This window comes from Micropterus dolomieu, linkage group LG05, assembly GCF_021292245.1.
Source record: "Micropterus dolomieu isolate WLL.071019.BEF.003 ecotype Adirondacks linkage group LG05, ASM2129224v1, whole genome shotgun sequence".
Lineage (NCBI taxonomy): Eukaryota > Metazoa > Chordata > Actinopteri > Centrarchiformes > Centrarchidae > Micropterus > Micropterus dolomieu.
Genome location: NC_060154.1, coordinates 28,684,858 through 28,696,522, shown reverse-complemented (window position 1 = coordinate 28,696,522; position 11,665 = coordinate 28,684,858). Strand labels below are relative to the sequence as shown.

Genomic DNA, 11,665 nt, shown 5'->3' with positions numbered 1-11,665 from the left:
CACATAATAACAGTCTACGGCCCGAATGACCACCAGACCGGGACAAAGCTCCACCAAACTTTGTCAGGAGTTTCATCCAAATGAAGGTGCATTTAGTGAGAGGATTTGTTCTGAATTTCGCCAGTTCTTGCAGCTAATTGGCTGTTATTTTATTCCGCGGTGTTTTAGGAAAGATCAAACACACCAAACACACTCTTGCAAACCTGCAAGGACGTACGTGCCATAATGTTAAAGTGTGGGCCCTATGTGTGTCAATATGATCTATAGATAGGCTATAGGTTCAGAGTTTCCCCCTGCCCTTTTAGTCAACCACAAGGTTACATGCAGTCTCTCAGCAAGTGACACCCTGGGGTGCGCCTCCGCTTATCCTCTCCCCCTGTCAGATTGAGTAAGGCGCTGATAAGGCCTGTATCGCTTCTCCTGATTGCCACGCGCTCCTCTGGAGACACGAGCCGCAGTCTGATCCGAGAGGGACCGGTAGCTCCCGACGGTGGGCTCCACACTGGGAAAAAAAAAAAGTCCGGATTCAAGAGTCATTCAGAATCTGACGTGGTGTCTGGTTTTTATTTTTAAATACAGGCTAAGGCATGAGCAGCAACTGCTGATAATTCCACGGGTGTTTCTTGAAACAAATGTCGGGCAAAGGCAAAACACGTCATATGTTATCAAGTCCTGAAATTAGTGAATTTGCATGAAGAGAGGTGACAAGAAGTCGCCCCCGCGGCAGACTATTTTCCTATCACCTGTAACCACGCTGCATGCTGACTAAAACACTGCATGCGTGCATTATTTGAGGCGCTGTGAGCAGAGGAGCCTCTGCAGGGGCACCTGTCCGTGCAACACCTGGCAGACGGGACGGGCGGTGTGCGCATGCTCCCTACTCAGGTCGAAATCTCTTAAAGCACTTGGAGCCGCATCTCCCCACCATCAAATCTTTGCAGGGTTCAGAGCGAGTAGCAGCGTCTACCCGAGGAGTCCTCTGGATTATTACCACTGATTTGCCTGCTCCCAGGTCAGAGATGCCTCGCTCCTTCATGGTGAAGAGTAAAAAGGCGCACAGTTACCACCAGCCCCGGAGTTTAGAGGATGACTACAGCAGGCTGGACACTATACTGGCGCACATATGCTCAGGTATGCGCAAAATGATTCTTCTTTTAAATATTCTTCACTGCGTAAAACGTGTCTATGAATGTTACATTTTATCCCAATCAACGTAATTAAATTTATTTGAACTAAAAGACGTTTTGATCGCAATAATTGCAGACAATTTCCAGGAGAAATATTTGGCTATATGGTTAAGACATGTTAAATGATGAAAGGCAACCTGCATGTATGTATCAGTGATTTTACGGTTTGAAGGGCTGGGCAGCGGCGCTGCAGTTTGATAAAATAGGCCTCGATTTCCTTTTCCAAAAAAATGCTGAAATCAAAAATGAAAGTGGAATTTCTGATGTTTACGCAGTTGTACATCGGTGGAGATCTCAGCTAACGATTCTTTGACTCTATTTTATCACCACTGATTTCCTGTTATATTAGGCTATATTATTAGGCTATTATTGCTAGAAGTGAGGTAATATTGGTTTTACCCTTTTGTGCTAAATTTTGACAACTGTCCTAATGTGCCATCATTGTAATATAAGCAAAATTCAGTGACCTTCATTATAAGTGATGGTAGTTTTTAACTCTCCAGTAGTAAGTAGCCTTTAACTGCAGGCGATGAGAGTTTTGCATTGCTTTCCTCTTTTAAAACAACATTATGATGTTCTTGCTTCTTTTTTCATTAAGATGCAGACTGTCCTCCGTGTGTCCTGTCAGAGGCAGATAAGCTCCCAGATGACACTGACATGTCGGTGGACAGGTATGGCCTGTCTCCTGACTCCAACCTTGCTGACGCTGCTGAGTTTTCCCCGAAGTCCCCGCTGAGCTGCGCCGACAGCCTGTGCGGTCGCTCCACAGACTATGAGGACTTCTGGAGGCCTCCGTCCCCCTCTGCATCACCGGGTACACACTCACACACTTATGACTTACTGTAGCTCATGTAATGCTATAAGAGGAATTAAGATGATCACATGTGGACAAGGTCCCGAATATAAAATAACAAAACATTGGGCCTTTGTGGTAGACTACAAAGAGTTTGCATGTTTTTGTTCCATGTGCTATCAACATGTGATTCTAAGCATCATTCTATAAAGAAGTAGGCTACTTTTAATCTACTTTTTTTCATGGGAGTTTACCTCTTTGTATATAAAAGTATAAATATGAAACTGTACTTTAAAATAACCTAAATGCTCCCAATACTCATTGGTTTATTACAGTGCACGCTTCCTCTTTTATCATCTGATATTCCTGGTTTCCACAACAGAATAATCACCTGGGAATTCTCTGAAAGAACATTGCATGACTCCTTATGCTCAGTTGGGCCCTATGGGGCCCTGGAAACGCCCCGATTCAACCATGTCACTGGTTTCATTAAAATTTCATCTGGCCTATGTTCCCGTTTCCAGTTGATTCAGAGAAATCCCTGTCTCCTCTGGTGGACGAGACCCAGCCCTTCAGTGTCCCCTTCCGGCCGTATGCCTGGAGCAGTTACCCGGGGCCCGGGCTGAGGCCCCTGGTGCGGCAGAGCCTCCATCCCGGCATGGAGATGGACAGGGGCCCGGCAGCTATGGCCTTCTACGGGAGCAGGAGCACCCATTCAGCTCTGTACCCAGAACGGACTCTGGGCGAGGAGACGTACAGCGACTACAGGAGGCATGCCGCAGCTCTGCTGTTTCCTGAGGAAGGCCGGAATGGAAAAGCCCATAATGTGAAGGCCCAGTCGGAGCTGCTCTGCTCCAGTCTGATCCTCAACGGTGCTTACAAATGTGTCAAGTGCAGTAAGGTAAGAATGGAGATGCATACACACCCTCTGCTTTGTGTGGATAATTAAAAGCATGGGTGTAAAATGATAAAAAAAATAAAATAAAATACACCAAAATTTTTTCCTACCTGTAAATCAGATGATCCCAATGTGACTTTAAGAAAACACACACTGCTGACGCGGTGGTTTCTACTGGAATGATTGAACTATTTATTGAACAAAATGTATCTTTATTTTCAGCTAGAAACATATCTTTAATTTTTTTCTTCCCACCAGGTGTTTTCTACTCCGCACGGTTTGGAAGTCCACGTCCGCAGATCGCACAGCGGCACCAGGCCATTTGCGTGCGAAATCTGCGGCAAAACCTTCGGACACGCAGTCAGCCTGGAACAGCATAAAGCGGTGCACTCTCAGGTAACTTCACACACTTTAAACCACATCCTGCAACTCACACCTCACGCCTCTGGATCGGCGCCTTGTTGTTGTTGTTGTTGTCAACCTGCTTCTCTGTCTGTGCGCTGACTTATGCCTCTGCTCACGTTTCAGGAAAGAAGTTTCGACTGCAAAATATGCGGTAAAAGTTTCAAGAGGTCGTCCACTCTGTCGACGCACCTGCTCATCCACTCCGACACTCGGCCATACCCCTGCCAGTACTGCGGGAAGAGGTTCCACCAGAAGTCCGACATGAAGAAGCACACATTCATCCACACAGGCAAGTGGAGAAAAGGGCAGACTGCATTGCATGTGAAGTGAAACAGTTGTTGGAATTTCTAGTGTTCCTTGTGGGAGGTAGAAAATATGTGCGTAAGTGGCGCGCAAAAGTCCGGTATCTTCCTGATTTGGAGCACAAAATTAAGCAAACGTCCAGTAAAAAAAAAAAAACTAAACTAAAATGTGTTCTAAATGTGTTTTTCAGGGGAGAAGCCGCACAAATGCCAGGTGTGTGGGAAAGCGTTCAGCCAGAGCTCCAACCTCATCACGCACAGTAGGAAGCACACCGGATACAAACCTTTCGGCTGCGACCTCTGCGGCAAAGGTTTCCAGAGGAAAGTGGACCTGAGGAGACACAAAGAGACGCAGCACGGACTGAAATGATTAAACGGCGATCACTGCACAAATCACGTCATATAATCTGGCCGCTGAGTCTTTAAATTATTGTCCTTGAAATGAGTGAGGACATCTGACAAAAGACATTTTAGACCGAGGACATTTTTCGCCTTTCCACCCCCCCAATCACTCAGCTTCAGGACATTTCATGGATCAAGGCTGAATTTGATCCACCTCTAGCTTTGTAAAAACCTATTGTGAAAGTGCATTGGAAATATTGTATATAATGATCTCAGCCGACAGGCAGATATTTTTTAATTTATTTTAATAAGGAAAACGTAAAAGTCTCATGAATAAGACTTGAGGTTTAAACACACGATGATTTGCAGTGTGAAGACATCGGCAACACTAATTATTCCCCCTGCTATAGACTGCAGATTATTGTAAAGGTCCAGAAAACCAGAGATAAGCTGTGAACTGTGAGAAAAGCAGATGATGAAATAAATAAATGCATTGTGTTTGTATGTCGACTGATATGAATCAGCTATAGTGGGCACTCAACCCAAAATATTTGCACTCGCACCTAAATAACCGGATCGACAATAAGAGATGAAAATCCGCGCCTTTCCAAAGAGCAGCGGCATTTTGTTTTCTGTTCAGAGACATGCTGGCAAAACAGCCTCCTCAGACTGTGTGATTTAATAAACAGGAGGGTCACTGCCTCACTCACGAATTTCACTTTTCCATGTTGCACATTTTATTGTCAGATTTAACCTTTTGTCGTTTACAAATAAATATGCTTTTTTTTTTTTCAATTCCATCTTTATCTTTATTGTCCCACCAGGGGAAATGTGATTTGCAATAGGGTTAAAACAAACAGACACGAACAAAGACAGGTCTATGCTATTTGTTCGTCTAAAGGCCTAAAAGTAGTTGAAATGGTAGCCTCAACACTGTAGGATGCTTTTGATCAAGATCAGTGCAGATTTAAAATAAAATATGCAATACAAATCCAAAAGTGGGATAATCTAAGATGATTTATTTCCCAAAGGAAGGATATGGGACTGAATAAAATTTACAGTTTACTGGTCATTTAACTCAGGTTTAAGCACAACAATTATAGTAAAAGTCGACACAAAGCAGTGTATTAAATTATGCCCTATTTCACCTAATAAACAGGTTGTTAATATTATTATTAGTAATTCAAAATTCATCTTTAAGTAAGCTACTTCATTCTCATCGTCTACAAAACAATACTATCTGAGCTGATAAGATCTTTGGTTTTCCAAGGGTTTAGGTTAGGCCTCATCAAAACTACAGGGCCAGCACATCTAACCATCTTGTTGCCGTGATTGTGATCGCCCAGGGGCCACCGCGGCTCCTGTTTGTTTTGACCCCTGTAGCCATGTGTTTGAACCTTAAACAGTCTGAGCAGATTTAGCCATTAACCAGATGCTTTTTGCCCCCATGGCTGTTATTTAAAAATAAGAATAATAATAATAAAAAACCCTCTAACGAATTTTGGCAGGAAGCTGGCAGACAGGGCAGGACATGCAGCTGTGGGGGATGCGGGTGGGATATGGGTGACTTCCATTCCGTCATCATCAGGAGATATAGGCTAAACCACAAGTTTGAAATCAAATTTATCACCTCACCAGAAAAGCTTTTCCACCATTGTGTCACTGTTTTTGCACTGCTGCTTTAGACTCGGTTAGCAGCTGTCTTAATAAATGCTGTCATCATTGGGTTCTTTCACTGTCTCATCTTGTCTGACTCTCTAACAAGGCAAAAGAGAGAAAAGAGGAACAATCACTTAGTTGTCTTCCCTCAACATTGATTGAAATCACTGACTCACAAGGATTTCCTATGCCTCACTTCCCCCAAAATCGTACAACATCCAGGCCTGCGAAAATACTGAATATTTTAAACCCCAAGATGAGCAGACTAAAGGAGAACAGGGGAAAGGCGAGCTCATTTATGACTTAATGGAGGCTGCGCGCGGAGCGAGCCACGTCATTTACTCTCTTTAAATAAAAGCAAACTTCACGTGCGCCAACCTGGCTGTCCCGTTTTAAAAAAAAAAAAAAAAGTTTAAAAATGACTTGTTAAAAAATACAATGTAAAAGAGAGTGAGTCAACAGGAAATGTGCCGTTTTTATAAAGGAAATTACTAAAGCGTTTCAGAGACAAATGCTGCACGGCTGCCTTCAGACTGACTGATGTCGAATCTGCTCACAGGGGAATTACCTCCTGTTGGAATGAAGCTGGGTTTGCCATTAAGTAAGTGCCTTTAACACTCGGAGGCAGCCCGGAGCCACCAGCCTGACCACGACCTTTTGAAGTAAGGGGCAAGTGGATCATATCACGTGCGGCACAGGTAGACTTCTTTTTTTTTTTTTTTTTTTTTTAAAGCAAACGAACTGTGTTTTATTTATTTATTTTTATTTAGGAACCGACTCATTTGCGACTAATGTTTTCTCTCATTAGGTAGCCTATTGCATGGTGTCCTCTGAGATAGGCTCCTCGTGCACAATCTCAGAGAGAAGCTTCTCAAACAAAATAAAAAAAAGAAGAAATCTTCAAACGAGCCATTAGGCTGACCAGATTTCCTCCAAGGCCACCGGTAGATTTTTTTAAAGCATTACCCAACTGCCCCGAGGCATATCAAATATGAATAGAATCCGGCTCAATCGATAGGAGTGGGCCAGTAATCAGAGCATTGCAGTCTAAGGCTCAAATCTTGTTGCTAACCTGCATCTTTTGAGTGCACACACTCAAGAAACACGCAAAACACACACACACACACACGACTGTGCGCACAACCACACTTGCTTCCACCCGGAGGTATGACTGGGTTAATTTTTCTTGACAGACACAGTTGTGCAATTAGAAAGTTCAGTGTCTGGTTTTTGTGGTTTGGGGTGATTCATTATTAATCTAAAATTCAACTTGAATAAAAGAAGAGAGATTTTAGAGACAGTTCGGGGTTTGATTTTGATTTGCATCTTAAACGTGCTACACACGGCGTCCCAATCTAGACTTAAACGATCTATTTTGGGTTTTGTTGTCAGACTGTGCAGAAGAGTTTCGATAAAAATAAACCTCTAGGCTATGTTTTTTTTTTTTTTTCTTCATGCACAGACACAAAACCTTTTATGAGATTTAGAATTTGTAGTGGAGGTGTTCCAATCGGCCAGCATGCCGCGACAACTTTTGAAACCGGACCCCATCTCCTGATTTAACTGCACTAAAGGACGGAATCAGATTAAAACATCACATGCAGTACCTCAAAGAGAAAAAAAAAGGTCACACCCACACAGCGGACAAGTGTCAATCTCTAGAACCAGCAAACATCTGGTGAGTGGTCAGAATAATATACTTTTCATATGAAAGAAGATAGGGAGGACACTATGGAGAGAGACACATGTGATTGTTCCCCTGAGGGCGAGCAGACCTGTTGTGTATATTGTAATAATAATGTGGTATTCGCTCTCACGCCCTGTTCAGCAGATTTCACACAGGTTTGACAAGTTGCATAGAGAGATAACCTGACAGAGAGACAGGATTTCTAACGGCAAGCTTCGGAGAAAAGGCACTGATTAATATGCTCGGTTACAGGAAATGATGGTAAGACGTTCTTGGAAGATGAGAAGATATGAAATAACGCCGTTTCCAAGCCTTCTGCGTGCACATTTCATTTAGGAAACTTTCTGCATCAGAGAGACTGTTTTTTTTTTTTTTTTTTATCTGCTCACCTGTCCCCAAGCTGGGACAGATGAAGAGAGGCAGGGCTCATATAGGACATGGCTCTTTTGTTGCAGAGGCTTATTCATTATTCACCTGATCTGAAAAACAGACTGCGAACCAACTGCACAGCTGTCATCCAGCAACAAGGCGTAGACACAAATTATTCATGACTCTGCGAAGAAAAGGCAACAGAATGAGAGGAAAATAATAACAAGAGACATCAGCAGAGGCAGCTGACAGGCTGAACACGTGTGGGGAGAGGCAAAGCTTCCTCCTGGAGGGGCTCCACCACACTTCCCCTGGACTGCTTTTATGCAGACTTTAACAGTGTGGCAGTAATGGAACAAGGATGCATGTTTGCTTTTATTTAAAATATCATTTTAGAAACATAAAGTATATGACTCAAAAAAATGATCTCAGGTGACTTAGTTCTTGTGATGTGCAGCAGCCCTGTCTAGGGTGTAGGGTGTACACTGACAGGCTCATTTTAAAGAAAATCCTATGACATGTAGCCATACTAATAAAGTCCACTGACCTTGGTGTGCTAGCTCATTACACAGTTGTCTCATTGACTGCTGGATGGCAACTTATTTTCTTCAGTTAAATCTGGAAAAGACACAGTGTATATTCTTAATATCATCCCTCAACATATTTCTGATCAGGCATTGGGATCTCTCAACATCAAACCTGTGGCTATGATACAACATTCAATCTCTAATTTAATCGCAATGTCACTGTTTATCAGTTTAGCAACAAAGCAAAGATTCGACCTACACAAGGTTTTTGGAGAAACTGAAACCCACATGCACGCCTTCATCTTCGCCACATCTTCATCAGTGCAATGTCATTTTCACCTGCCTTAATCCCTTAGGCAAGCTGTAGACTGCTCAAAACAGTGCCGCGGGGCTTTTTAACTAGAAATAATGACTGTACCAATATTACACCTGTTTCCGCTGGCTGCCTGCTCATTTTAGAAATGATTCTAAACATTGATTGCCAACATTTGAGAAAGCATTGCATGGTCAGCCAGCTACATCACTCCTTTAAAATGTTCTTCTTCTCAAATCACACCTTTATCATTCAGTTTTCCCTGATTTTAGTTCATTCAAATTCCTCTTATTTTAGCCATTTTATCCAGTCTTTGCTATCCACTGGGCTTGAAGCATGTACTGTCTTGTTTTGTTCTTGTTAATTTTGTATTTCATTGCTGGTTGTCTTATTTGGCTAGTTACATGTGACTAGAGAAGTGCTCGATAAATTAAGTTTGTCATAATTACTAAACTGCTACCACTGCTAATAATTGTAAAAGTGATTTTAGCCTTTATTTTAAGTCCAACATAATATGGCACATTCATGCAGGCCGTTGCAGGTGTGTGTGCGTGGAGGTGGGGGGTGGACAGTGTTGTTGTTTTCAGTTGGAAGGCCTGTTTTTAATGGCGTGTCCCAAGGTGTTTGTACACCAGTGACATCAGAAAACGGTGGAGGCCAAATGACAGCCGACATTTTTCTCCGGCCACCTTGAAAGCTTTCCATTAGCCGGGCTCTGTTCTTCGGATCTGGGGCCCTGAACAGCATGAGTCCATAGAGGACTGGTGGTGGTGTGTGTGTGTGTGTGTGTGTGTGTTTGTCTGTCTGGGACGGGGACCCACAGGTTTGATGAAAGAGGGGGGTGGTAAGTCTGTCCGCTCATTTAAAGACATGTTTATCCGGTTCATTTAGCATTACATATCACTAGACAATTTGGATGTGAGCTGTCACTCAGGACCAAAAAGGCTGCTCGGCCGCCGCTCAGCAGCACTCGTGTCTGTGTCACAGTCCCCTGCTCTGTGGGTGGTTTTACACATATCATTTTATATTTGGTAACTGTACAAAAAGAGCCTGTGTTCCATCCTCTTACTGCTTCTGCTCCTAGAACACGTTCTCGCCTTGTTGGCCTGGTTTCGTGTTTTCTCTGAAGCCATGTCTAATAACATATGAATCCTGAAGGTGACATTAAAAGGATCCACTCTGGCTAAAAGGCTTGATAACAAAAGATTCTCTTGTCTTCAGGGGAAAGAAAACACATGAAAAGGGAATCTTTGGAACACGAGACCAAAAAAAAAAAAAAATAGAGCTTAGCCTTTTAGTGTGTAGTTAATATTCTTGTTCACTTGTAAAAGGTTTTACATTGCTGAGTATTCGATGTGGGGAATGTAAAGCTGTGGGATTTATGCGAAAACCCTGGCTTACTATACAGTTAATGCAATAATAAGACTGTGCTGTTAATTGTGCAATAAAATTGTAGAAGCAACACTCTTCAAACTGAAGATTGGACCTCAGTAGTTTTTTGGTAATAAAAAATAATGTCTAAGGTGACTTAGTTCTTGTGATGTCACACGCGTGTATTTTATCAAATGAAAAGGCGGTTTGGGCATGTTTATATGTCTCAAAATAAGGTTCTGAAAAAGTATAATTTTGATCTATGCTTTAATTTACAAACGAGCCCTTAATACACTAGGCCTATGTGTGACATTCTGCAAAACTGATTTAAATTATCCTACCACTCAAAAGTGCAAAACAAATGTAAATCACAATATACTTGCAGCACCCAAAAAACATTATCACCCGCCTTGGAAGATTTTTTATTTGATTGTTGTACAATATCAAAGTAGATCAATGTGGCTTCTTTGAAACTGTGTGAGTGAAAAACTCATCTAAATTAATTACAAATATAAAATACATGTTTGCGCACCCTTTAACAGGACACATCTGCTTCACTGGTGCAGTCATTTGTGGAAGCCACACAAGTAGTTAAATGGAGATCACCCGCGTGTAGCCAAGGAGGTTTAAAGGGCTTAATACCTGTAAATTTATACAGTAATACCTGTATCTGGAAGGTCCATTTGGTGAGTCAGTATTGTGGCTAAACCTACACCCTGAAGACAAAGGAACAGTAAATCCCACTAGAGCAGGCTGTCTACTACACAAGAAAGGCTTAAAAACCACCCTGTATCCACAAGTTCAATATCCCGGAGTGGCCAAATCAGATCAGAGTCCAGATATCAATTCAACTGACAATTTGTGGCTGGACTTGAAAAGGCTGCGCAGGCACATTCCTTTCTGCACCCTGACAGAGCTGGAGCAGTTTTGCAAAGAAGAATGGGAGAAATGTGCAGCGTCCAGATGTGCAAAGCTGATCAACACCTATCCACAAAGACTGAAGGCTCCCTAAGATCTATCTACTGCATAGTGACTTGGAGCTAGGGAATGCTTATGCAAACATGCATTTTGTATTTGTAATTCCTTTAAACCCCCGTTTCCTACTCTGACTTTCGTGTCACGTTCGTGTCAGAAAGCCACATTAAGCCACATTGATTCAGTGTTGTAAAATAATAAAACATGAAAACTTCCACATGAATGAGAGAATGCCTTTCTAGGTACTCTATGCATAAATAAACAAACCGTGTAGTGTACAACCCACTGTTGTGTAGACAAAATGTTAATTAAGTAGTGAGATGCGTTACAACAGAGAAGTTTAGTGCCTCTGTCAGATGAACACACAAAACCTCTTTCAGCCTATACTATCTATGCAAACAGCACATGATTTGTGAGTGACAATGGCAGCACAAGATGTTACTGTGTGATACAGTCGTCCCCTTAACCAGGCCTGATTGCAGCTATGAATCTTTCTAAAAAATTCATAAGCTCCATTTCACCAATGACCAAACCAAGCATGTGCCTGTATCCAAATAGCAAAGAGAGAGCGAGGCGAGGAGGATCCATAAGAGGAGCCTGCAGCCAGAGGAAAGGAGTACAAAATGACAAAGATTTATTCTCAGCCATGATCAAATATTTATGCTGAGGCATTCAAGTAAAGTTACTTTTTGTGTTCTGATTTAATGAATGATTTGAGCAGTGGCAGTGCTGGGAGGCACAGATGTTAGGTTTGCTGAAGCCTGCACTAATGCCCATTCAGGGGTCTGTGTGGTCATGTGTCAGACTGCAGCAGGATCAAAGCAGAGTAATGTCATT

At 42.4% G+C, this 11,665-nt stretch overlaps 1 protein-coding gene across 1 annotated transcript; it reads left to right on the top strand.

Moving 5' to 3' along the window:
- Window positions 1–54: 54 nt before the first annotated feature.
- Window positions 55–4,640, top strand: LOC123971168 (zinc finger protein Gfi-1-like). Its single transcript, XM_046049840.1, has 6 exons — window positions 55–1,131; window positions 1,786–2,001; window positions 2,505–2,881; window positions 3,137–3,274; window positions 3,407–3,572; window positions 3,777–4,640. Exons 1-6 carry the CDS (start codon window positions 1,020–1,022, stop codon window positions 3,953–3,955), a joined length of 1,188 nt encoding a protein of 395 aa, XP_045905796.1. The 5' UTR covers window positions 55–1,019; the 3' UTR covers window positions 3,956–4,640.
- Window positions 4,641–11,665: the final 7,025 nt, after the last annotated feature.

Bases quoted from the DNA above. Each gene is read 5' to 3' on its own strand.
- LOC123971168 (XM_046049840.1), top strand. From the start codon at position 1,020: ATGCCTCGCTCCTTCATGGTGAAGAGTAAAAAGGCGCACAGTTACCAC. The intron at 1,132-1,785 runs GTATGCGCAAAA...TTTTTCATTAAG, and splicing joins ACTGGCGCACATATGCTCAG to ATGCAGACTGTCCTCCGTGT. The intron at 3,573-3,776 runs GCAAGTGGAGAA...TGTGTTTTTCAG, and splicing joins GCACACATTCATCCACACAG to GGGAGAAGCCGCACAAATGC.